Raw genomic sequence first — 27,734 nt, forward strand, 5'->3', positions numbered from 1 at the left:
TGAGTGTTTTCTACACCAGAATGGTTACTTCTAAACCACAGAACAAGGTAGACGCTTCCTTACAATATTTAATATTATTAGCTTTAAAATGGGTGTTTGTATCATGTTTTAAAAAGGAAAGTGAGTTGCATAATTTAGTGCAGCTCAACAAAGAATATGATCTATGCACTGATCTTCCACCATTATTTGAATGTGGATTTGCACATTAGTGAGGATTACATTCTAGCACTGGTCAAACTGTATCACTCTCAGGCCATGGCTAGACCAGGCCTATATCCCGGGATTGTCCTGGGATCATCCCTGTGCATCCAAATGACACACAGGGGATCCCGGGAACAGGCAGGGACGACCCCTCCATTTGCCTGGGATAATCCTTAGGTCTAGCTAAGGCCTCAGTTGTTCCTGAGAATCACTATCTCACACTTTTCTTTTCTTCATAAAATTTGTAGGGTAGCTGTTTAGATGAAGAGTGCAAATTCCATTATGTTGGTCAAAGTATGTTAGGGTGGGGCTCCTTCGCACCAAAGGCCGCTCAATTTTTCTTCATTAATCCTTTCATAAAAGATAAGGGCATAATATAGAAAAAGTAAAGTATTTTATGTTCCATTGATTTCAATAGGGGTGTTAAAATATGCCAGTTTCCAAGGGGGGGAAATACGTGCAAGTTGTGAATGATACACATACATTTCAATTGACCTTGAGAAAGAGCTGGATGCTTCTTCCATATGTTGGGGTTTCAAAACGCAAATTATTTCAAAACACAAATTATTTCCTCATAGTATTGTTGGTATTTTTGCTTGTATTTCAGATCGGAACTGTTTGAAGAAATATGAGGGACCATGGATCTTAACAAATGTTTCATTGTTGTTTCCTTCTGCGTTGTAATCTTTGCACCCATCACTTCATCAGGTAAAATAGAGCAACCCAGGAAGTTGCTATGTCCTCATGCTTAAATGCAGGCTGTGGGCCAGAACTCCATATGTGCATGGGGCTTCCATTGATTCCAAGTAGAAGAGTTCCAGCAATTATATGAGGCTCTTTCCCATCCCAGAACTGATGAAGGGGAAGTTCTACTGTAGGGTTGCCAGAATCATGGAACAGGTGTCTGCCTGGGGATTGTGTCCCAGTTGCACATATTGAAAGAGACTCACTAGAGAAATCAGGAACCATTCAGGCCCCAAAGAAAAGCCAAGCAATGCTTTTGTATCACCACATCTAACTTTCATTCACAATGAGAGTGAACTTTGATAGTGCTCTGAGGAAAGGTAGAGTGGTTACTTCAAAGGAAGGGAAGAAAAGAAAAGTTCCAAGACCAGATGATAAAGGTCAAGTTGATAGCCAGGCATTGCAGCCATCTCCAAAGCTATTCCTTTAACAATAGTAATGGCATTTGCAACCAAAGCAACAAGTATCTGAAGGCCTTCTGGTGGAAACACTGAGGGCCTTGCTAGACCTGCCAGATAATCCAGCAGGGAGGAGGGGCGACGGCGTGCTACAGCTAGAGCGTGCCGTCACCGTCTTCTAGATGTAAGACGCGACAGGGCAAGGGGAAGCCCCGTCGCGTCCGCCATTTTTTTAAACCTTAAAGGGCCATGTGCACAGGAGCGCACCGCCGAAAGGTAGGTGATTTTTTAAAAAAATAAATAAAGCCCCCCCCACTCCTCCTGCCCCAGATTCCCCCCCTGCCTGCTCGCCCGTCCTCCCCCCATCAGCCAGGCCTGTCCCCGTCCCCGATCTTCTCCCCCCCTGCTTGCCAGGCCCGATGCCCGCTGTTCTTCCCCCCTTGCCATCCCTGATGCCTGCTCTCCTCCCCCCCCTCTCCTGCTGGGTCCAGCCTTCACCCGCGGCCCCTATCTCCCCCCTCCGGGATCCCCCCCGGCCCGATGGGCACAGCGCTCCTATGAGCGCTGTGCCCAGTCCGTGGCTTCTCCCAGCTACTCGCAAGTAAGTGAGCAGCCACAAAAAGGCATGAACTAGGGTGACCAACTGTCAGGATTTCCCCGGATTTGTCCTGGTTTTTGTTCTTTCCATGGTGTCAGGGGGGATTTTCTATAATTTTCAATAATGTCCTGGAATGACACACCTTCCCCTTTAAGGCTGCCATTAGCATGGCAGGAGGGAATGACATACTTTCTTGAGGCACATCATTCCCCCTCCCCCCAGCTCCAATTGAGGTCTTAAAGGGGAAAGTGGGTCATTCGTAGACATTACAGAAAAGGCCCCAATTGGAGTGGATGGTGGTGGTGCAGAATGAAATCCTTTCTCTTCCTCCACTCCAATTGGGTTCTTTAAGGTGGCGGGGGAATAACGTACTTTCTGCAGGACTCAGAAAGCTGCTTCCCCACACACACACTAGGTGTCCTCTTTTTTGGTTTCCCAAATATGGTCACCCTAGCATGGACCCTGCTAGATGTTCCGCAGCCCCGGCCTCAGGCCAGGGCTGCAGAAAAACCGGGCCATAAGCAAATTCGCTTATGGTGGCTTAAGGCAGGTTTCAGCGCGGCCTGACCCCGGATTCCCCGGTGCGTCATCTGGATACACAGGAGGGAAACCAGGCATCACACCGCGCTAACGCCTGGTCTAGCAACGGCCTGAGCCATGTGAAGAACACTGGAAGTGTAAAAGTTAACTGTAGCCATTTGAGCCACTTAGGGTGACCATATGAAAAGGAGGACAGGGCTCCTGTATCTTTAACGGTTGCATAGAAAGGGGAATTTCAGCAGGGGTCATTTGTATATATGGAGAACCTGGTGAGATTCCCTCTTCATCACAACAGTTAAAGGTGCAGGAGCTATACTAGAGTGACCAGATTTAAAAGAGGGCAGGGCACCTGCAGCTTTAACTGTTGTGATGAAGAAGAAATTTCACCAGGTTCCCCATATATACAAATGACATCTGCTAAAAATTCCTTTTCAATACAACTGTTAAAGATACAGAAGCCCTGTCCTCCTTTTCATATGGTCACCCTACATTTGAGAGGCACCTCATCCTCACTACTGACCTTTATGCCAGGGCCATTTTGCTTCCTGAGGCGAATGACAAGATGGTGCCCTCCTCCCCAGTACACATACAGGAGCTGACTGGATTGGTAGGGGCTCACAGAGAAGGACCCCTGCGGATGACCTTAGGGTCCGGGCAGGTACATATGGGAGGTGGCGTTCCTTCAGATAGCCTGGCCCCAAGCCATTTAGGGCTTTGAATGTTAATACCAGCACTTTGAATCAAGCCTGGACCTGGTCTGGCAGCCAATGAAGCTGGAAAAGGACTGGCGTGATGTGGTCTCGTCAGCCAGTCCCTGTTAGTAACTGTGCTGCCCTGATTTGTACCAGTTGAAGTTTCCAGACCGTTTTCAAAGGCAGCCCCACTTATAACGCATTGCAGTAATCCAGTTAGCATGGATAACTGTGGCTAGGGTATCTCCGTCCAGATAAGGGCGCAGTTGGTATATCAGCCTAAGCTGATAAAAGGTGCTCTTTACCACTGAGTTCACCTGTGCCTCAAGTGACAGTTCTGGATCCAAGAGCACCCCGCAAACTATGCACCCGATCCTTTAGGGAGAGTGCAACCCCTTCCACGACAGGGCAAACATCACCTCGCCGGACAGATAAACCACCCGCTAACAATACCTCCATCTTGTCTGGATTGGGTCTCAGTTTGTTAGCCCTCATCCAATCCATTACCGTGCCCAGGCACTGGTTCAGAACAGCCACTGCCTCACCTGGGTTTGATGAAGAGGAAAGGTAGAGCTGGGTATCATCCGCATATTGATGACACCTCAGTCCACATCTCCAGATAACCTCCCCCAGCAGCTTCATGTATATGTTAAACAGCATAGGGGATAAGATAGAGCCCTGTGGAACCCCGTGGCTTAGATGCCACGGCACAGAGCAATAATCCCCCAGCACCACCTTCTGGAATCGGCCATCCAAGTAGGAGCGGAACCACTGCAACGCAGTACCTCCAACTCCCAGCTCAGACAACCTATCCAGAAGGATACCATGGTCGATAGTATCGAAGGCTGCTGAGAGGTCCAGGAGAACCAACAGGGTCACACTCCCCCTGTCTCTCTCCCGACAGAGGTCATCCCACAGGGCGACCAAGGCAGTTTCCGTTCCAAAACCAGGCCTGAAACCCGATTGAAATGGATCTAGATAATCTGTTTCTTTCAAGAGTGCCTGGAGTTGTCCCGCAACCACCCGCTCAAGCAATCTTCCATCACACCTCAAACAACAGGCTAGTTTAAGGAGCCTTACATAGTTAGAAAGTACACGAGGAACAGCTGCAAGGCTGCCACCACTACCTCACAGCACCTGCCACCTGAGAAACTTGCCTCACACTGCTTAATGACAGGGCCAGCTATGCTTCAAGAATCAAGTGGAGTCATTTCTCCAGGAAATCAAAATAGCCACTCCCAGACCTTCTGAAGGATGAGTTTCATGCTCAGATATCTAATTGCTGTTTTTATATCACCCTGCTTTGACTTTAAATTAAAAACTAATACATAATTTAATTTTCTAGAAAATTATGAACTAAGTTCATCTCCATCTGGCATTGGTAAAATCGGTGAAAATGTGGTCTTGCCATGTCACATCTCTCTTGGAAAACAACCCCAAAATACGGAAGTGCATTGGAAAAAAATTGGCGACAATCATGTGAATAACATCTACCAGTTCAAAGCTCTCACTGACCAGGAAATATTTGGGCAAGGCTACCGTGACAGGGCCGTGTTGACAAAGAATGGAATGGCATCTGGAAACGTGTCCTTGATGCTAAAGAAGGTTCAAGTCAGTGATGAAGGAACCTACAGTTGCATTGTGAAGTCCATCGATTGGACTGCCGACACCCAAACAATCCTTCATGTTGCAGGTCAGAAAACAATTAGCCCGGGGATATATTCTGATGTAGTGATGTGCGAGTCTCTAACGCAGGGGAGGGTGCAATGGAAAAAGTCAAGTTTGTTTTTAAAATTTGGGCTTCAGCTTTAGTGTTTGGGCTTGAAATTGAAAGTAAAAATGGGACACTGTCCCTACCATTAGACCGAGTAAGATAATCACCACAAGCAGCAGATTTGGAATGTAGTGAAAGAGCACCAGGTGCTAATTGTTTAATTTGTTGTAAATTGTATTTTTACTGCCAGGCATGAGGAGTAATTTCTGCCCCAGGTGCCAAAATAACTCAGGTGTCGGGGCAGGGGAGCTTTTGCTGCTTTGCTTCTGGCAGTAAAATGTCTTCGAACAGCCTGTTGATGTCCATTCCTCTACCTCTTCTCGTCACTCCAGCTACTGCCAATGCACCTCTATAGGCTGGTGCATGGAGACAATATAAAAACTAGGAAAGCACTGGAAAGGGCTCTGCTGCATCGGGATGTAAGGGCATCTTTCTTAAGTTCTCCAGGGGTATTTCTATGTGTGTTCAGCCTGTTGAAACTAAAGCAGATTCAACTCAATCTGCATTGTTTTTGATTTGCTTCACCTCAGTGGATATGTGTAGTGTAGTGGCTAAAGTGTTGGACTGGGAGTTGGGAGTCCCTGCTCAGCCATGGAAACCCACTGGGTGACTTTGGGCCAGTCACAGACTCTCAGCCGAACCTACCTCACAGGGTTGTTGTTGTGAGAATAAAATGCAGAGGAGGGTTATGTATGCCACCTTGGGTTTCTTGGAGGAAAAAAGGTGGGCTAGAAATGCAATAATAAAATAAATAAATAAAATATGGCCATGGTCTGGATCTCTACATCCCTCCTACTTTCTGAGCATCCATTGGACCAGTGGAATGGAGCAAGCAAGTTCCAAGCGATGAAGATCCAATGTAGCCATTTCCTTACATCTGGATCATGCTACTAAAATAAATGAAAGATATTATTATTATTATTATTATTATTATTATTATTATTATTATTATTCCGCCTTTTGCCTAATACTGGGCCTCAAGGCGGCCTTACAAAATTTAAAACATATACATTTTAAAACCTTTGAAAAGAAAGATACAAACATTTTAAAAAATTAAATATATTACAATATTAAAACATTAAACATTTAAAATACACGACAATTTTACAAGTCCTTAACATAGACGGAGGCCCTGATTATTTCCCAAAGGCCTGCCGGAACAAAGAAGTTTTTGCCTGCTTCCGAAAGCACATCAAGGAGGGAGCCAGTCTAGCTTCCCCAGGAAGAAAGTTCCAGAGCACTGGAGCAGCCACCGAGAAGGCCCTCTCCCATGTTCCCACCAGGCACGCCTGTGAAGATGGTGGGACTGAAAGGAGGGCTTCCCCAGAAGATCTCAAAGCACAGACAGGCTCATAAGGGAGAATACGATCTTTCAGATAACCTGGACCTGAGCCATATAGGGCTTTAATAAGTCATAACCCAACCCAGGAAAATTCCTTTCTCCCCTCCCCCCAGCCCTCACACACACACCAACCACATCCTGCCCTTGCTCTTGGCCTCCGCTGCTTCCCTTATACCCCTCCCTGTTTTCCCTCAGCCTACACTACCTCACAGGGCTGTTGTGAGGATAAAATGAAGAGGAGGATGAAGAGGACTACATGCCCTGGACTACTGCAACTACTCAGGGGCATTGAATTCTATGATTCTGTGAATCTAAGTCTACAGCAACTGGAGGGTGCCAGGTTGTAGCAAAAACTAGGTCCCTTAACCATTTCTCTGGTGTGAACTAATTCTTTAGGTTTAAGATTCATGGATGTACATTTTAGAAAATGTTTTCCTTTCATACAAACATAAAGCAGCAGATTTAGCTTATAAGAAGCAGGTACACAGAGAAAGGAAAATATTTTAAAATGTACAGCCATGCATCTTATAGCAACAAAACCATTCACCTTCCTTTACACCAAAACCATTCAACTTCCTTCACACAAGAGATTTTTTAAAGAGACCTATATCTGTGTTTAAATTCAAAATACACACACACACACACACACACACACACACACACACACACACAAATCTATAAAAGAAAGCTTAAAATTTAGTTCAGCACCTTTTAAAGAAACACACACTGCCTGAAGAAGTTTAAACTTTATGGAAAGAAATATTGAGAGAGACTAGGAATTATTTTAATCAGGACCACGCATGGCAGATAGGCCAGGGTTAACCTCCTCCTCCTCCATGTGGTCTTGATGAAAATCATTTGTAGTCTCTCTCAATATTTATTTCCATAAAGCTTAAACTTTAAGAGGCTTGGGTGAGGAGCTGCCATCCCAAAGGAAAGTTTGCCATGCATTCTTTACTTTGAATTAAGAAGGATGCACCAGCACTTAAAACATACACACACCCCTCCCTCTTCACACTCACAGACACACAACAAAGTCTATCCCTCTATCAAACTCCTACCTGAGCCAGCCAGGTTTGCTTTTTCCTTGGAGGCCAGGGAAGGGCCTCCCTCCAAGCAAGGCAGATCGTTTCTCTCTCCCTCCCTGGCCTCCACAGCATTGTGGGGAAGGAGAGGGCCCAGACATAAAATGGAAAATGTTTCACCAATCTTTCTGAAAATGAGACCTGCCAGAAAGAAATGCTGGTTTTACATTTTATTTATTTATTTATTACATTTTTATACTGCCCAATAGCCAAAGCTGTCTGGGCTGTTCACAAAAATTAAAACCATAATAAAACATATCCTGGGATTTTCAAGAGGATTGGTGAAATATTAAGGGAAGGATGGCAGAATGACCATAATTGACCCAATTATGGCCTTAACATGGTGGAATGCTATATTCACTCATCACCTATAACTGCAGTGTCCATGTAATATATCTTCATCGTCATAAACAGCAGATGAAGAGGAAAACTTGTTTCTGGATTGCACCACATCAGATTGCATGTGGGAGTCTCTCATGAATAAATGCTCCTCCATACCAAAATAAATAAATAGATAAATAAAATCCTTGTACTTTAAAAAGAAAGAAAGAAAAGTATTAAGCTAAACTGGAATCTTTCTCCCTGACATCTAAATTTCAAAGTGCAGCAATGAGAGAGAGAGAGAGAGAGAGAGATTGTACATTCTGAAATGAGAGAATCCAGACACCATTTACTACTTTGTCAGCTGTTTATGAGAACTGAGTCTATGGCTAGCCTCAATGTCTATAACCAACTAACAGGCTGCACACATTAAATACTTTAATTCCTAGCCTACCCCTTGAAATCTGAAATCAGTCAAAGTGATTACAGCAATTTCACAATTCTTTAAATCTCTCTCGCACACCAGACACCACTCTCTTATTGATGGAAGCTTTGCTTTACAATCAAATACAAGCTTGGTTGTTGAATAACCACACTTGTCTTCATTGTTTCAGCTGTGGGCAATGTGTCCATTGAGATTTTGGGTCCAGAAGGTGATGGGATCAAAGTGGCTTGCAGATCTGCTGGATGGTTCCCCAAACCTGAACTTCATTGGTTAGCAAAAAACTGGCAGAACTACCATCAGTGTGAATCAAAGCAGGATCATGAGCAGCTTTTCAGTGTTTCAAGCGATATCACCATCCTGAGAGATACAGGAGAAATAACCTGCTTGGTCCATGAAAGCCGTTTACAGATGAAGCAGAACTTCACCTTCTTCCTTTCACGTGAGTTGAGTGTAATATGAGCTGTTTACTCATGACTGAACCAGAAATGTTCATGGATACTCAGTTTTCGCTGCTGTGGCCAAATGTACTTCTTTACACAGCACACTCTCAATCAGCCTTCCCTAGGCTGATCGTATGGAAAGGAGAACAGGGCAACCTTTAACAGTTGCCTAGAAAAGGGAATTTCAGCCGGTGTCATTTGTGTGAATGCAGCACCTGATGAAATTCCTTCTTCATCACAACAGTTAAAGCTGCAGGAGCCCTGCCCTCTTGACTAGTTACAAAAGAGGGCAGGGCTCCTGCAGCTTTAACTGTTGGGATGGAGGGGAAAATTCACCAGGTGCTGCATGCATACAAATGACACCTGCTGAAATTCCCTTTTCTATATAACTGTTAAAGATGTTAGAGATACAGGGCTGTTAAAAATGTTAAGGATACAGGAGCCCTGTCCTCCTTTTCATATGGTCAACCTAGTAGTCCTGCAGTTGATCAGTACCAGAGTCTGTGGTACAAATATGTTTCGTACCATACAAATATGAAACTCGAAACAACATTGCAAGAGAGTTCATCAAAATCTAATTTAGGCAGGAATTTCAATAGCAAGAAGACAAAAAAAAAGTTGTTTGTCATGGCCTGATTAATGTATTCCCTGAGCAATGTGGTTTCCTCTTCTCCTTGGCTAAATCCCGCTTGGACGAATTGCTCTTGTAACATATAAAATAGTGAAATGATGGATCTACACTACTGCTTTAAAGTGCTTTATAACAGTTTTGAAAACAGTATCTGGAGTGTGTCCTGTGCCCCAACAGTTGTCAAAACTGTTATAAAGAACTTTATAGTGCTTTAAAGCAGTAGTGTAGATCCTGCCAGGGACAGATCATATGGAATATTCCTCTGACTGTCCAATACTTCTGGGGAGGGTTTTGGTGGAGGTATTGTGAGAAATCCTATGAGATGGGGTCAATTTTATAAAAAGGCCAGTTTTGATACAAAATCCACAGGAAAAGTCTGGAAAACGTTATAATGGCAAGGACATAACTGCATGAGGTTTGTATCCATCTCAGCTTCAACTCATTCCTCTCATCTCTCGCTTTTTTCTTTTTTACAGGAAATGTTTTCCCATATACTTCTCCCTGGCTCCCTGCATTCTGGATCTTGTTTATCCTGGCATTTCTAGGTGTTGCAGTAGTAGCATATGGCAAATTTAAAGGTACTGTAAGGCCCAGCTAATTGCATAGGTTGAAAACACAGGAGTTTGTCTTTATACCCTCCTTTTAAAAACTGCCTAAGATGTGTAAAGCTTACCATACAGTTCATCCAAATTTACTATATGCTGAAATGTTCAGTTGCCGTGCTCTTCCCAGCCATAAGGAGAAGAGGGGAGTGGGAAAGGGTGCATCTTTCGCACTGTCCTCCACAGGGCTGGTCATAGGAGGTGGGCTCAATAGTTGAGCCATCCTGTCCTGTGCCAGACGACTTATGGGATGGACTTATGGGCTTTGAATAAACAACAAGCACCTGCCTCTCGGATGAAGTTTCAGCATGGATAGACAGCCCACATACACGGGATGTGCATTTGTGCACTGGATTCATCCGAATCCTGAACTAAATCAGACTGATTCAGACAGATTCAGGAGAAGTCTGAATCAAAGCAGAGTTCCTCCAAAAAGACCAAATCCAAGATTCAGATGAAGATACAGACACAAACAATGACCCTCTGAAAATTGAAACATTTCCCCCCCAAGCTTTCCGTATAAGGAGGGAGGGGAGAGGGGTGTAGTTTTGTGAATGGCAGCTCTATCTACTAATCACAGTGAATGATTTCATAGAATCATAGAATCATAGAATAGCAGAGTTGGAAGGGGCCTACAAGGCCATCGAGTCCACCCCCCTGCTCAATGAAGGAATCCACCCTAAAGCATCCCTGACAGATGGTTGTCCAGCTGCCTCTTGAAGGCCTCTAGTGTGGGAGAGCCCACAACCTCCCTAGGTAATTGATTCCATTGTCGTACTGCTCTAACAGTCAGGAAGTTTTTCCTGATGTCCAGCTGGAATCTGGCTTCCTTTAACTTGAGCCCGTTAATCCGTGTCCTGCACTCTGGGAGGATCAAGAAGAGATCCTGGCCCTCCTCTGATCCTGGCCCTTTACATAGGCTCTCTGAGCTCAATGCTTTGGGGGAAGGACGTTGAACTAATATATTGCTGGACTGATTGGGTGGCATGAAGATTTGGATTTCCAAATACAAATTTGGATTCAGACCTGGGTCAAGGTAGGCAGCCTCTGAATTAGACCAAGCTAAATTGGCCTGTTTTCTGGATTTCTGAGTCAGGATCCAAACAAACATTATAGTCAGTGTGCAAACGCCTAACAGCCTCACAACCCTCACTGGAGCCACAGCGTAGGCTTAGCTGGTTGCCTGTTGGGTCAAATTGGAATTTTCCCTCTTTGGAACAAATTGGCCATGGGAGTGAGGGGGTTGCCTAATCTGCACTGCCATGACACCATGTTATCTCAGTGTGGACCAACGGCAGGTAAAATGTGGGTTGTTAAATAGGTCCTAACTGGCAGAGTCAGTGCCGTTGGAAGGGGCCAGGTATGAGTAATGGATGTTGGTGAGCACCGAGAGGCAGTAAAGTGAGAAGGGGACTTCCTTCAATTTTATTGTGCTGTAGCCTTCCAAGTGCCTTCATTATAATCCATGTTTCGACCACTCATTTCTTCTCTTACACATTGGAAATATCTTTTACCCCTTGTAGAGTCCAAGAAGAAACATCTTGAAGAGGAGGAAAAAATGCTTCAAGGTAAGTTCTGGCCAGGATAGTGCAGAGGGAGGAAGTCCCTGGATATGCTGAATGCTGCTGCTTCATAGTATATTTTTTATTAATTCTATTCTTGCTTCTCTTTTCAGAATGCCAGGCAAGGGTCATTGAATCAGGTATGTCTTTCCAATCCCAGTTAGTGGTTGCCATCAACCCCATAAAACTCACGGTCTGACACAATTTTCACTTCCAAAGTTCCACATAGGGTGACCATATGAAAAGGAGGACAAGGCTCCTGTATCTTTAACAGTGGTATTGAAACGGGAATTTCAGCAGGTGTCATTCGTATATATGGAGAATCTGGTGAAATTTCCTATTCATCACACCAGTTAAAGGTGCAGGTGCCCTGCCCTCTTTTAAATCTGGTCACTCTAGTATAGCTCCTGCAGCTTTAACTGTTGTGATGAAGAGGAACTTTCACCAGGTTCTCCATATATACAAATGACCCCTGTTGAAATTCCCTTTTCTATGCAACTGTTAAAGATACAGAAGCACTGTCCTCCTTTTCATATGGTCACCCTAGTTCCACATGAAGAGCAGTGGACTATATTTCAGGGTTTCCATTCGAAAGGAAAAAGAATGGGATAACCCCAAATCTGCATTGCTGGGGCAAAGGCAAGCTGGGAAAGTAAAGCAAAGACTGAGATGTGCTTTAAAGGCACCAGATGCCTTCATCAGGGGTGGAGCTAGATAATTTTACATCTTGGCCTCATGGGGATGGAGCTTTAGACCGTCATGTGTATGACTTCAGCTTTGAAGCACATAACTAACATTTGTCTCCCTACCCCCACCAATCGCTTTAAAACTGTGTCTTCATTCCTGGTATGGTAAAACTACATGCACACACGCACACACACACACACACACCTGTTTGGCAACCATGGGTTTTTATTATTATTTTAAAAATATTCTAAGCATGTGCTGCTTTGCATTTGACCTTATTCAACTCATAACACCACCATGACTTCAGGATTAAAATGGAGTTTGCTTCTGCACTTGCTACTCTGGGCTTTGCCCCCCAAATCCAGCCCAAGTGGAACCACTGAACTTTCATAGCCATCTTTTCTCAACTGGCTTGGTGAATTTCTGCAGATTGGAGTTACTTATTTGCTGCCTGTTGAATGGAGAGAGGTATTCCAACTTTCTGACTTGGTGGGTGGCTTCACATGTCATGCTATGCCACCCTGAGAACAAGCCACCATGAGTAAGTTGTTTGTTGCTAACCTGACAGATGTTTGGGCTTGCTGTGGCTTGTTTCCCTCCTCATTCCCCCTTAATCTACCCTCTGGCTCAGGCTTGTATCCCAGTGGTGTTGTTGGCTCCTTAGTAAAATCCCCCCCCCCGCATCAGATTTTATTTATTTATTTATTTAAAACATTTATATCCAGCCCTATATCATCCAGAGAGACTGAAAGAACTGGGCATGTTTAGCCTGGAGAAGAGAAGATTGAGGGGAGACATGATAGCACTCTTCAAATACTTAAAAGGTTGTCACACAGAGGAGGGCCAGGATCTCTTCTCGATCCTCCCAGAGTGCAGGACACGGAATAATGGCCTCAAGTTAAAGGAAGCCAGATTCCGGCTTGACATCAGGAAAAACTTCCTGACTGTTAGAGCAGTGCAACGGTGGAATCAGCTACCTAGGGAGGTTGTGGGCTCTCCCACACTAGAGGCATTCAAGAGGCAGCTGGACAACCATCTGTCAGGGATGCTTTAGGGTGGATTCCTGCATTGAGCAGGGGGTTGGACTCGATGGCCTTGTAGGCCCCTTCCAACTCTGCTATTCTATGATTCTATGATTCTATGATTAAGATCTTAGAGTGGCGTACAGATAAAAACATACCGTATAAAACAATAAATATACACAGTTAAAAACAAATTAAACCATGATCCAAGTTAAAACAATATATAATGTAAAAGCAATAAAAGCAGTTAAAACAGTTAAAACAAATGGAATTAAGGGCCTGAATGAATGTGGCAATGTGTTAGCAAACAACGTAGAAAAAAATCGGGGAATTGTGCTCTTGTGCAAGAGTGCAAGACCACCTCTCTGATATTTAGCCCAGTATACTGATGTCCCTCTCTTGTCAATGTTCTTGTCAATTTCTTCCCCCATTTTGGTGCTTGCCTTGCTACCAAACACCTGCTTTTTAAAGGCTACTTCAAGTTACACTGCACTCTCTTCAACTGCCAGCCACTTTCAGCTACCCTTGCCCCTGCATCAATTCACAAAAATGAAATCATTTTCGAAGCCCAGAAACATATTCACCAGCTTTTTAAAATATATATGACTTGCGCTCCTGCACAAGAGCACCTCTTTGATATTTAGCCAAGCATAACTCTCCTCCAATATTTAGTCAAGCATAATTCTCCACTTCGCCACTTCCCTTGGTTGTGAACACCTTTAAAAAGAAGAATGAAAGTGGCAATGTGTTTGCAAACACCATAAAAAAAATAAAAAAAACCAGGGAATTTTGTTCTTGTGCAAGACCTTTGCTAGACTAGCCTATATCCTGGGGTGATACCTGGGATTGTCCTTGTGCGTCCAGATGACACACAGGAGATCCTGGGCTCAGGCAGGGATCAACCCTCCCTGGCCCCAGGATATAGGCCTACCCTTTGGCCCTGCTTTTTCCCATGGTCTTGGGCTGAGCCAGAGACCATGAGAGTGTGGCCTGTTTCTGCAGCTTTTCTGTGGAGCCAGGAGCGCTGAACCCATTGGGGCTGGGGGGGGAGCAGGGGTGCCGCTCGTCCTCTCATGCACAGCCAGCCCTTTTTAAAAAATGGCAGGTGCAATGGCTCTCTTCTTGAGCTCGTCGTGCCTGACGCGTAAACGAGGTCCGGATCTCACATTATTCACAACACGAGATCACCCTTCCTCCATCCTGGAATATGCGGTAGGTCTAGCAAAGGACCGCCTCTCCAATATTTAGCCCAGTATACTGATGTCCCTCTCTTGTCAATGTCCTTGTCAATTTCATCCCCCATTTTGGTGCTTGCCTTGCTACCGAACACCTGCTTTTTAAAGGCTGCTTCAAGTTACACTGAAGTGCACTCTCTTCAGCTCCCAGCCATTTTCAGCTTCCCCAGCCCCTGCATCAGATGATGATGATGATGATGATGAAGAAGAAGAAGAAGAAGAAGAAGAAGAAGAAGAAGAAGAAGAAGAAGAAGAAGAAGAAGAAGAAGAGGAGGAGGAGGAGGAGGAAGTGGAGGTGGAGGTTAAAATGAAGGGGAAACACCCATTGGCAAAGCACTTTCTCTCCAGCTGCTTTCGCACACACCCTTTCCAGCTTTTTGCTTTCCTCCTTGCTAGCTGTCTCAAATACATAGTGGTTACAGAGCAGTGAATGGGATTGCTAAACATATAGAAATGTCAGGCAAAGCACTAAAGCAGAACGGAAAAAATGTTCAAATTCCAAGGCAGAGGTGAAAAATGTGCAGATTTCCTAGCAACTGTCATTCACTCCTGCGCTCTAGCACAGGACTAAAATTAATTATTTAAAAAGTTGTGAACATACTATTTTTAGGAACATGGGAGGGAGGACACTGAGAAAGAATGAGGAAGGAACACTAGCAAAATCATGAGGAGTGGAAGGAGTTTTCTCTGTTCTTGCTGGACAGAGCTGTTGCCATTCCCAACCAGCCATGATGAAGTCACCCTGCCAGGTTCAGACACCATGACAAGCCATCATGGATATCAACAACCCTAAAACAAGTCATAAGTTCATGGAAAAATAAGCCACCCTGCAGAATCCACTCCAGGCTTGCACAAAATGGCAATCCACCATAGTGGATCAGCCATGGTGGGTTGTCATGTTTTCCGAAGCAGGTCAGTGTAGTTGTTAGGTGACAGAATGGAATTATGAGGTTCCAGCTAAGACACTAACCTAGCACCTAGGTGGAATATTTCTAGACAGGACCATACTAGTGTGAAAATTTGCTTAACCTCCTCTCCATTACATACTTGGTGATAAGTGACTTTCGGTCTTCACTGAGCTTCCAAACCATGAAACCTGATAGTGATGATATAAAGTGATGATATCTTGAAAAACAAAACAAAAAACAGGGGGGGGAGGAGAGAGATAAAATCTTTAAGAGAAAAAGCAGTGATCATTTTACCCTCCATTTAGCTCTAAATTGTAAACATGGCAAGGAAGACACCACGCTCTAAACACCAGCTTCCTCTGTGGTGCTGCAGTTCTATCCAGAAACGATATGTAACAGAGGCCTGGGATGTCACAGTATGTAAAGAGATGTAGAGCATCATGAGACAAGCCATCAGCCTCCTGCACATCTCCCACTCCTCCTTCCCTCTTTCTGCAACAAATAAGACCCAGGTAAAACTGATTCTTTTTTTTAAAGGGAAATGTGCCACCATTTCTTACTGTGTGCAGGAAAAGCAACGCAATAAACACACCCACTGAATGGGCCATGTGGTCATTGCTTACTTCTTCTTTCTTTCCCCATGTGAAGAAAGTATCATGGGACAGAAGCAGCAGGAAAGCGATGGTAAAGAAACACAATTTTCCCCAGTCTGATGACGCTCCTAGTCTTGGTCCCTAATGTTCAAATGTTGCTGCAGTTGTCATATGCAGACGACTCCAGGGATTGACTGAATGAGGATTGGTTTCTTCTTACTGACCCATAACTGACTGGCATTCTTTTTTGCTCCTTATAGAAACCCAGGACCTGCGGAGGATGCTTGGTAAGCTCCTGTATCTTCTGTTAAAGAGGTGATGGACAGAGACAACTGCAGGTGTTCTTGATAAAACACAGAAGTGGGGATTGTTTATGAATCCTAAATTCAGACTTAATCTGAGCAAATTTAGGGGCTCCTACTCAAAACATTGCTCACCATGAAATTATTTCCAGCAACCACATGGTGAATGCACCTGATGAAGTGGAGTTTGGTCCACAAAGGCTTAAGCCATAATACATTATTATTATTATTATTATTATTATTATTATTATTATTATTATTATTATTATTAATTTATTTATATAGCACCATCAATGTACATGGTGCTGTACAGAGTAAAACAGTAAATAGCAAGACCCTGCCGCATAGGCTTACATTCTAATAAAATCATAATAAAACAATAAGGAGGGGAAGAGAATGCACCAAACAGGCACAGGGTAGGGTAAAACTAGCAGTATAAAGTCAGAACAAAATGTGTTATTAAAGTGCCAGAAGACAGGCAATCATTTTGCATTAACAGACTAACACAGCTACCCATAGGGAAATTAATCTCCAGCATAACCATCAATTTGGGGGGGGGATATTTAGTCTGCTGCCTTCCATACAGAACAAGCTAACTGGCATTCATATGGTTTGCATCTGTCAAGGGAAATATTTTTAAAGATGAAAGGGGAAAATGACGTCATCTCTTTCTATTTTAGACAGAGCACAATCTGAACTAGGTAAGACGACATATGTGTGTATCAGTTTCTATGCTTCCTTCTTCATAGAGATGGACAGAGTTCCCCCTTCTTCCATTCCATAATTCTTCCATTGGTTGGCTTTGCTCTGCATTATATTCCACCTGCTTTCTGATTTCTACATGGTGGATTTCTGCAATTACATTTTAGAACACTGGCTGTACAAATACTGCATGTATAAGAGCATAAGAATATAAGAAGTGCCATGCTGGATCAGACTAAGGGTCCATCTAGTCCAGCACTCTGTTCACACAGTGGCAAGCCAGCCATCAGCCAGGGATGAACAAGCAGGACATGGTGCAACAGCACCCTCCCACCCATGTTCCCCAGCAACTGGTGAACACAGGCTTATTGCCTTGAATACTGGAGAAAGCACAGTATTCGAGGCAATATCTTGCAACATTTTGTGTTCCTTCCTTTCATTGCTGTGACTTTGCCCCATTTATGTGTAAATCATGAGTAATGCTGCTCTTTAAAACACAAGCAAGGGTTGGCTTGTTTTTGTTGCTTTCAGCATATAATATTACGCATAATCCCTTAAGCAAGGCAATAATGTTTTCCTAAAGCAAGTTCTATTGAATTCAGTAGAATTTCTGAGGAAACATGCTGTTCGGTAACATATCTTTTAGTTCATGGAAAGTTCTGCACTTGTGTGGCAGCACTTAACTGAGTCCAGGTGGCAAAGAGAAGAGAATAAATTAGACACATAGACGTAGCTGAGATAATGAATTGGCCACAATGTTATTGACTCACTTCAGTAGGCTTGGTGGCGGCATAAGCCATGGATCCTATAATCAGCCCGCCCACCTGCTGACCGTTTCCCCTTCCTGGCCTGCAAACCAGGGGTGCTGGTGGTGGGTGGCAGGGCTAGGGCACACCATGGTGTGGGCCACTAATGTGAACCCCTTTGTAGCATCCCAGACATAGCCAGCTCACAGCCCCCATGCTGGTTGGGTTATGGTGCCGTATCCCCGAGATCCCTTACAGGAATCCTCACCATGAGGGAGCAGGGGGCCCATTCCAATGGATCCAGCCCAATGCCTATCACACCTACATAATTCTGACAAAAGTTATAAAATGAAATGTCCACAAAGGAACTACTGATAGTCCAGATCAACTTATTTAAAATGGAATTAATCTTGTGATACAGAAGGCAAAAATTCCTTCCAAGTCCCATCCACTGGAGACACGGCTCGCAGGGGCACAGTGCAGGCACTTTTATTATTATTATTATGCTGACATCATCAGTCACCTTCACTAGGGATTTTTTGTCCTTCTGAGCTTAGCTGCAATCCCATGTAGCCTGGGTCAGGGAAATGAATTTTTCCAGTAACAACATCTTGTTCCCTGTTCTTTAATTTATAGTACTTTATTTTATAATAAACTATTTAGGGGTGGCCTGGTCTTGAATGAGCAATTAAAATCCATGAACTTTACAAAAGTTCTGTTCTTGTTGGAGATGAAAACTGCTAGAACTAATTTATTTATTGCATTTCTATACCACCCAATAGCCAAAGCTTTCCATTGATATGGATCAACAGAACAGCCTACATTTTTTACCCTCCTTGGGTTGTGGCTGGTAGAACTATCATGATAAACGCCTGCAATACTTCTGCCCTGTAATCCTTTCTTTTTCCAAAGTCTTGTCATTGCTTTCCCCTTGTGACTCATTCTGGAATGAGACATCCCAAGGGAAAAGAAACATAGTTTGTCCTCTCCTGCCCATTGAAGAAGATGGCAGGAGGTGGACTGACATCTACAAAACACTGTTATATTCTTAGGAAGATTGTGTCTGAACTTGGGAGTCCACTCAAAATTATTTTGACAAACTTTCTTTCTCTTGCTTTGCAGAGTTTAGGAAGGCTCGAAGCTACCTAGGTGAGTAAAACTCTCAGAGGACAGATGAGCCCTGGGCTAACATAACCAGTGAACTCATTGCTCCAAAAGCAATGCTACATGTTATAACTTAGGGTGACCATATTTGGGAAACCAAAAAAGAGGACACCTAGTGTGTGTGTGTGGGGAAGCAGCTTTCTGAGTCCTGCAGAAAGTATGTTATTCCCCTGCCACCTTAAAGAACCCAATTGGAGTGGAGGAAGAGAAAGGATTTTATTCTGCACCACCACCATCCACTCCAATTGGGGCCTTTTCTGTAATGTCCACAAATGACCCACTTTCCCCTTTAAGACCTCAATTGGAGCTGGGGGGAGGGGGAATGATGTGCCTCAAGAAAGCATGTCATTCCCTCCTGCCATGCTAATGGCAGCCTTAAAGGGGAAGGTGTGTCATTCCAGGACATTATTGAAAATTATAGAAAATCCCCCCTGACACCATGGAAAGAACAAAAACCAGGACAAATCCGGGGAAATCCTGACAGTTGGTCACCCTATTATAACTGCTGTGAGAATCCTCAGCATTTACATCACTTATGCTTATTGAAGCAAAGATTAAAGCAGTCAATGTATTTTTATTGTACTTTAAAACATGTATTTATTTATTTATTTATTTATTTATTTATTTATTTTATATAACACCCCATAGCCAAAGCTCTCTGGGCAGTTTACATTTTTAACATAGCAATCTTTGTTAACATTGCATTGTTATAAATAGCACCAATTTATAATTCAGCAATCATAGGAAGAGTAGCAGCAGCCAAATGCCTTCTTACATAGTCATGCTTTAACTGGCCATCTAAAAGCATAGAGTGTTGAGGTATGTTAGTTCTCACTTGATAGGGCATTCTACAAGCTGGGTACTGCTACAGATAAGGCCCTGCACCTCAAAGCTGCTCCCATATTCCCCATTTGGCCACAGAACTTGAAGTATGGTTGCAGATGTTCAACGAAGCACTTAGGAAGTAATATATGGAAGAAGGCAGCCCTTAAAGTACCTAGACCCCAAGCTACTTAAGGCTTTAAAAGTCAAAATCAGGACCTTGAATTGAGCCCAGAAACAAGTCAGCAACCAGTGCGAATCAAACAAAATAGGTATCATCTGAATGCTTCATTCAGCTCAGCAGACCGACCGCAACATTCTGCACCAGTTGCAGTTTCTGAGCACTTTTCAAGGGCAGTCTCACGCAGAATGAGTTACAACAATCTAATCTGGAGATGAATAAGGCATGAGTAGCCAAGATTCATAGTTGGCTAATGAGCCTAAGATGAAAGAAGATGCAGCTTAAAACTTCCAACAGAAGTTCTGGGTGAAGCACAAACAAACAATTAACCAGACAATTTTGGGGGAGTACAATTCCACCTAAGACTGGTGGCACACCCAACCCCGAGCGAGACATAGGCACAGATACACACCCATGCTCAAAGAGCCAGAAGGCACCCAACTGCATACACTTAATAACAACAAGTAACCTTAAGATGTCTATGTGTATTCCTACCCATATAAATCATTACACCAACCAGAGGTTTTTGAACGTAAGACAAGATAATTTTTAAGGCAAAATAGCCAGTTATAAGCAAAGTTACAAGAAATTTGCCTGAAAAGCCAAACAGTTTAAATCTCCTGGAGATTGCTTGGGGAAGAGTAATTACTTTCCATAGAGTACACAATAGCAAACATGTGGCATTTGAATCACTAATCAGAGATTACCTGAGTTCTTCACTCCCTGTCTAATTCTGGAGTAATTTCCCTCTAATTCGCTATCGTGTTGGAACTAGTACACCATTTGCTTATCAGTTTTGGTTTGTCTCCCCAGTTCACATCCAGTTGGATCCAAATTGTAAACACAGTGAACTTTCAGTGTCTTCAGACTGCAGCAGCGTCCATCATCAATGTCCATCTCCAGGACCAGCTGTCATGCCTAATGCACTGATCATAGTGGGAACAGAGGGGTTTGAGAATGGCAGCCAGTACTGGGAGGTGAAGGTAGAGGATAAGCCAAACTGGGAACTTGGGGTGCTGACAGAAGGCACAAGGAACCAACTGAAAGCAGGAAAGCTTGATGCACCCAAAGAAGATCAACACTGGTCTCTGAGAAAATTAGATGGGATATATCGCCCCAAGGAGGCTGATTGTGCACTCCAAGGAAATAGCTTACAGCTTCGAGTGGTTGGGATTTATCTGGACAGGATTGACAGTTATGTTTCATTCTATGATGTCAAAGGCACGAAAGCTATTGTGAGCATTCCTGTCAATACATCTGGGAAGCTGTATCCATTCTTCAGCCCTGGTTGTTCTGATGGGGGTGACAGTGAGACGCCCCTCACCATCTGCCAAGACAAAGGCTGGGATTTCCCTGAACAACTAGAGGCCATTCCGAAATAGCTGAAAGCAAAGGTCAACACATGAACAAGAATGACAAGGTGATAGACTGGAAAGAAGAACAAAATCCTTAGCCTCCTGAGTATGATAAATCACCGGGGGGTATCTTTAAGGAGCCCACTTCCTCATCCTCCTGAATCTCTCTAGATATGTCTCATTCTCTCACACCTTTTTGACTCTCTCACAGTGCAGCCCTGTTTGTGTCCACTCTGGGATGTCAGAGCAATCCGCAACAGAAACAAATTAGATTGGATTTCTATGAATACAATCCACAGATTTCACAGCAGACCAGCTTTTCTCAAGTCACGCATACGCCACAGACTTGTTGTTGTTTTGTTTTGTTTTGTTTTTACTTTCCAGACTTTTATGGAATTTTAAACGCAGAAAAATACATGAAATTAAAAACTCCACCCCAAAAATGTGCATTTCCCCCACAGGGAAATATGCATTTGGGGGAGAATTGTGCATTTTTGCAAGTGTAAATTTTGACAAATGCAAATTTGTGCAAATTTGTGAACTTGGAAAATAATCCTATTTTGTCAAAGACCGGATGGAGTGAAAGGCACCTGACAATTCATGCAACACAGACAGAGAAGATTATGCAAACCCATACATCTCTACTCAGAAGTAAATCCCATTGAGATTAGGTGGGTGCTTACTCCCGGTTAAATGGAGACAGAATTACAGAATTTAAGCTGTGTTGTAATTGGAATGAAGATTAGGACTTCGGTGCATCTCCCAGATTCCTGTCCCTGAGGACAGATGTTTTCCAGGAACTGCATCTCCCCTAAACTTACATATGAACAATAATACTGAAGCATTCAAAACAGATGCAGTTAAGAACATAAAAACATAAGAAGAATCATGCTGGATCAGACCAAGTCCCCATCTAATCCAGCATTCCGTTCACACAGGGGCCAACCAGCTGTTGACCAGGAACCCACAAGCAGGACACAATTGCAACAGCACTCTCCTGGCCCTCTTCCCCAGCAACTGGTGTACTTAGCCATAAAACCTCTGATACTGGAGGTAACAAATGGCCATCAGGATACCCTTCTCCTCCAGGAATTTGTCTAACTGCTTTTTAAAGCCATCCAAATTGGTGGCCCTCACTACATCTTTTGGTCATGAATTCCATAGTTTAAGTATGCTCTGTGTGAAGAAGTACTTCCTTTTATCTGTCCTGACCCTGGGTTCTAATGTTATGAGAGAGGGAGAGAGAGAGAGAACAATGTCTCTCATTCTCCACACCATGCTTATTTTTGTACCCCACTATCATGTCTCCCCTTACCCTCTTTTTCTTCCAAGCTAAACAATCCCAGTATTCTAAATGTGGTCACACCATAGATTTGTATAGTTTCCTAAAAGCGCCTATCTTGAGAAGCGCTTGGCTGGAAGTTACTGTATTTGAAAGTTACATGTTGGGTATGGACTATATGTCAAATGTCATTTAAATTGTTTTGTTTGTTTGTTTCACCTGAAGTGACTCCAAAGACCAGTGGTATTTTATATCTGATATATCTTATTTGCTGTGTAATTTGTGTTTTGCCAGTGTTTTGTGATAAAATTAAATTCTAACGAAAAACAAGCCATCTTCTTCACTGGAGCCTGCTTCATCTTTCTCTGCTACAGTACTTCTCTGTCTGGGTATGAAACTATTTCACCCACAATTAGTATTTTGTAGGAAGATGTTTTATTCATTTAAGTCCTTCACAGAGCATGAAAAACATCCCATAAAATGATTCCTTTAAGTCCTTTACAGAGCATGAAAAACATTCCATATTATTCCATTAAGTCCTTCACAGAGCATGAAAAACATCCCATAAAATTATTCCTTTAAGTCCTTCACAGAGTCCTTCACCTTCCATAATATTGCATTCTGCCATACGGGTAATGATGTGAATGCTATAAAGTCAGATGAATAAAAGAAGAATCCCATCCTTCCCATTGTCATAGCACTGGGAGTCTGTCAACAAATGTACAACCTGGAGTTTGTACTTTTATATAAAAGTTCACTATTTCTTGGTACTAAACATGAAACTTGATACAGAACATAAAACTATCCCTTATTTTCTTGCTTAACAGAAAAGAAAAAGATAGGGAAAGTGATGGGAAAACATTGACGTGTTTCAAATAGAAAGCAGTGGATGCACAGTTTGTGCATTAGCTCTACAAACAAAAACATTTGAACACCCCAGTGACCATCGCTTGTTCAGCCTTTGTCACTTTTCCAATTGCGCTACCAAATGGGTGGTTTATGTAATTGTTTGTCCGTGTGGACTTCTTTACATAGGGAAAACTTTGCGGAGCGTGAGAACACACATAGATGAGCACCGTTCAAAATGGAAACAACGCAATCTGGATGCACCGTTGGTCCAACATTTTATTGAGAACGCGCATCGATTTGATGAATTTAAGTTTTTCATTAAAGACAGAATATATCCACATATATTCAACTGGAATGACCATGACAATTTGCTTTTAAGAAAAGAAGCTGAATGGAAGTTTAATCTCAATACTGTATACCCACATGGGTTGAATGCTACTCTGGAGTTACCTCCCTTTCTAGCTAAGTGACTTTGTAGTAAGGCCGTCTGGCTGTATTGGCAATTAGCAACTCTTTCAAAAACAACAAGATGTGTATAATTAAGTAGCCACAGCTTTAAGCGTTACATATAAATCTATCTAACAAACTAGGGGATAAATAACACCTGTTCGACATTGTTTTCACTGCTCGAGGCTCTTGGCATTGCAAGCCGGTGGTTAAGGTTAGAACCTTTTGGCATTGCTTTTGCGGCTATTTTGTTTATCACTGTTCCTAACTAGGAGGCTAAAGTGTTCTTTTTATCATCCAGATAACATTCTCTGTGGAGGTTATGTCTAAACAAAATAGAAAATAGTTTTGGAACTACTAGCTTAAGGCTACTCCTGCATGGCATGATAGCATGCAGCTGTGAGTTCTTGATTCCTATATACAATAGGCGTGCAAACTTTAGGTGTCATTTGGAAAATTCATGTCACCCTTTCTGTTATCCTATGAAGTGCTTGTTTGTTCACTCTACAGTTTATAAGATTGCTTATCTGAAGAAATTGTATAGGATGAAACAGGACTAATTACTGGATTCCTGTCATAACAAGAACGCAACTTCTTTTGCAGATCAAAAAAATATATGAACCCAAAAAGGAGTTAATTCCATTTGTGATATAGGAATTCCGCTATATGTAAATGTAATTTGTTATGCTTATGGTATATAACCTTGAGTGTGAAGATAACTGGCTATTCTGCTCTAAACACTTTCTGCTTTAAACACTTTTGCAACTTGTCTTTAAGAATTCGTGTTGGATGTAATAATTTATATTAGGGCTGTACTCTGCTTCTCTTCTGGTCGGAGAAGCAGAAGCGGATCGGGGTGCTTCGCCTCCCCTTAAGGCGGAGGCGAAGAGGATCGGAGGGCAGTGGAGCATCGCGGAGCGGATTGAGATGAAGGCGGATCCTTTGCCTCAATCCAGAGCTCCAAAAAAAAGGTAAGGGGGCTTTACCTAGCACTGGCGCTGCCCATGCAGTGATGGCGGCAGAGCCAGGTAAGGGGGCAGGGGGAGGGGGTCTTACCTGGTCCGTTGCGACCCGTTGTCAGCTTCACTAGAGCCCACAGCTCAACTCGGAAGTGTAAGCCCCAAGCGGGGCCTACAGTTCCAGGTTGAGCCGCGGGCTCTAGTGAAGCTGGCGATGGGCCGTGATGGACCAGGTAAGTGGTGTGCGCAAGGGGCCTACCACTGCCCATGCAGCAATGGCGGCAGAGCCAAGTAAGGGGGCAGGGGGGGGAAGGGTCTTACCTGCGTCTGTCCATGGTCTGGCAGTGGCTTCAACTGAGCCCGAGCTGTCTTCCTGTTTGAGTCCTCGGGCTCAGTTGAAGCTGCCGCCGGACTGTGGATGAACTCAGGTAAGGAGGGAGGGAGGGGGCCTTACCTGTCAGCGGCGGCGGCACCACTGCCGCTGTGGAGCTCTGATTCAGATCCTGAGCTCCGCAGTGAAACGAAGCGGACCACTGGAGGATCGGCGCAGAGCGAACCCGACCCGGAGTTGCGGATCGGGATCTGAAGCAGATCAGGGGGTCTGTGCACAGCCCTAATTTATATGTGTAGGAGCATATACAGACATCTCATGGTCTTTTGTTAACTGTTTAACTGTACTCAGTGTATACAGTTGGGTGCTCTTTGGGCTCTGTTCATTTTCAAATGGAAAGCAACATTGTCTTCACACACACACACACACACACACACACACACAAAATTCTGGGAATGAGGCTGGGTGATGATGCAGTAAAAGCCTCATGTGGAAGCACCCAATGACAATGTGGTTTGTCAACACCTAACAGAGCAAAAAGGAGGACTGTATAAAAAGGATAGGAGTCCACACATAGACAATGTTTAGGAGCAGTTAATAGTAAGTAAAATAATAAAAGAGAATCAGATGGGACAGTCTTCCTTGAATCTTTTCAGGTTTCCCTGCTCCTCTTTCAAAATTTATTTCCAGTACTCCCAGATGATCTAGCCCCATAAGATGCCATCCTTTGTGAGGGTGCTCCATCTGCATATGATGTGTTCGAGGTCTGTAAGCCAGGTTTTCTGTATAGTGGAGCAATGGTTGCATATGCTGTGCTTTCTGTATTCAAGGGGGCCTTTTTCTTGAAAAGTAAAACAGGAAATTAGTAATCTTCCCCTTACATGTGAAAATACAAAGGAGTGCAAGATGTGTTCTAGGGTGTATTCAAATTTCATAGACTGTGTCATTGGGGTCCAATTATCCTAGCACTTGTTCATTACGCTCATACTTAATGTATGAGCGTAATGGAATATACCTCAGAATCCTCTGCAACATATAATGTGTTATTCATCATGTATGACACATGAGATGTAACATGTATATCTGACACATAGTATTTAATTCACAGTATGTGTAACATAGGAAAATATACTGTGCTTCCACATGGAGGGCTCCTAGCACTACCAGTTATAAGGCCCTGTGCAACTTTCCATCTTTTCATCCTTAACATATTTCCACGTGGTTCCTAATAATTACCGGTTATGGGCAGGGATTCATGCCACTCCTATGCTTCTGATTGCTTTATTGGTGTAGCTATCAAAAACATGTGCCCATCACATAGAAATATAGCGAACTTCCTTATACTGAGTCAAACCATTGGTCAATCCAGCCCAGTATTATCTACATTGACTAACAGTGGCTCTCCACAGTTTCAAGAAGGATTTTTTCCCCCTAGCCCTACCTGGAGATGCCAGACATTGAACCTGGGACAAACTGCATGCAAAGCATGTGCTCTACCAATGGGCCCCTTCCAACTCTACTATTCTATGATTCTATGAACTACGGCCCCTACTTGGAAATTGGAAAAGTACTGTGGTCTTAGGGATCTCATCATTTTAATGAAAAGAGAGAGAGAAAGTGTGCACATGAGCATGGTTTCCTCCTCTTCGTTACTGGCGTCTCCCAGCAAAGGATTTCAGGTAGCAGGGTAAACAAAGAATTCTACCTGAAATTCCAGGGAGCTCACTATAAATAAGGCAGCATCTCAGGGCATTTTTACATGATACCTGGAATACACAATGACGCATTGCATCTTGCCAACAACGTTGGTTGCCAGATGGAAACTTCTCATGATGTGACCTGTTTCCATACTAATAGAGGCCTCATCCCCTATCCCAGGAATCTATGATCCTAGCCCTGTGCTGTTCCTAATTTTTATGCTTTTGTACTTAGTAATCATTATTTTTATAGCTTAGGGTGACCATATGAAAAGGAGGACAGGGCTCCTGTATCTTTAACAATTGCATAGAAAAGGGGATTTCAGCAGGTGTCATTTGTATATATGGAGAACCTGGTGAAATTCCCTCTTCATCACGACAGTTAAGTGCAGGAGCTATACTAGAGTGACCAGATTTAAAAGAGGGCAGGGCACCTGCAGCTTGAACTGTTGTGATGGAGAGGACATTTCACCAGGTTCTCCATATATATAAATGACACCTGGTGAAATCCCCTTTTCTATGCAACTGTTAAAGATACAGGAGCCTGGTCCTCCTTTCCATATGGTCACCCTATTATAACTACTTTGATTGTCAATGTTCTCTGGAAGCCACCTGGAGACTTGGAGATGAAGGGTTGAAATCTCTTAAATGAATAAATACATGCATACATATATCACAAGTAGTGAATTGTATAGTAGACATAAGAGTCATGGAAGCAGAAGCTGATGACATTGATCACACAAATAACCTAACATTTTAAACATGATGTGTGGGTCGGGCTCCTATTAGTTTATTTCCTTGACTGCACACAGCCTCATTTCTCTTGTTCTAATGCCTACCTCCATCTACTCAGAATCTTTACTCTCAGGCCTGGGTCTTAGCAACTGATTCTTACATCTTCCTCCTCTAGTCTTCTCTAATAAATTTATTTGTCAATATCATAGTATTATTTATTTATTTTATTATATTTGTAATCTTCCCAATAATTAGTATTCTCTAGGCAAATTACTCTCTCTCTCTCTCTCTCTCTCTCTCTCTCTCTCTCTCTCTCTCTCTCGTGTGTTTAGTCTGATTGAC

General features: G+C 43.2%; 1 protein-coding gene across 1 annotated transcript; it reads left to right on the top strand.

The window, feature by feature from the left end:
- Window positions 1-1,231: 1,231 nt before the first annotated feature.
- On the top strand, window positions 1,232-21,119 carry LOC134405490 (butyrophilin-like protein 9). The gene is made up of 9 exons (XM_063136733.1): window positions 1,232-1,265; window positions 4,519-4,866; window positions 8,310-8,579; window positions 9,688-9,789; window positions 11,337-11,381; window positions 11,489-11,515; window positions 16,081-16,107; window positions 18,693-18,719; window positions 20,551-21,119. Exons 1-9 carry the CDS (start codon window positions 1,232-1,234, stop codon window positions 21,117-21,119), a joined length of 1,449 nt encoding a protein of 482 aa, XP_062992803.1.
- Window positions 21,120-27,734: the final 6,615 nt, after the last annotated feature.

Source organism: Elgaria multicarinata, chromosome 11, assembly GCF_023053635.1.
Source record: "Elgaria multicarinata webbii isolate HBS135686 ecotype San Diego chromosome 11, rElgMul1.1.pri, whole genome shotgun sequence".
Classification (NCBI taxonomy): Eukaryota; Metazoa; Chordata; class Lepidosauria; order Squamata; family Anguidae; genus Elgaria; species Elgaria multicarinata.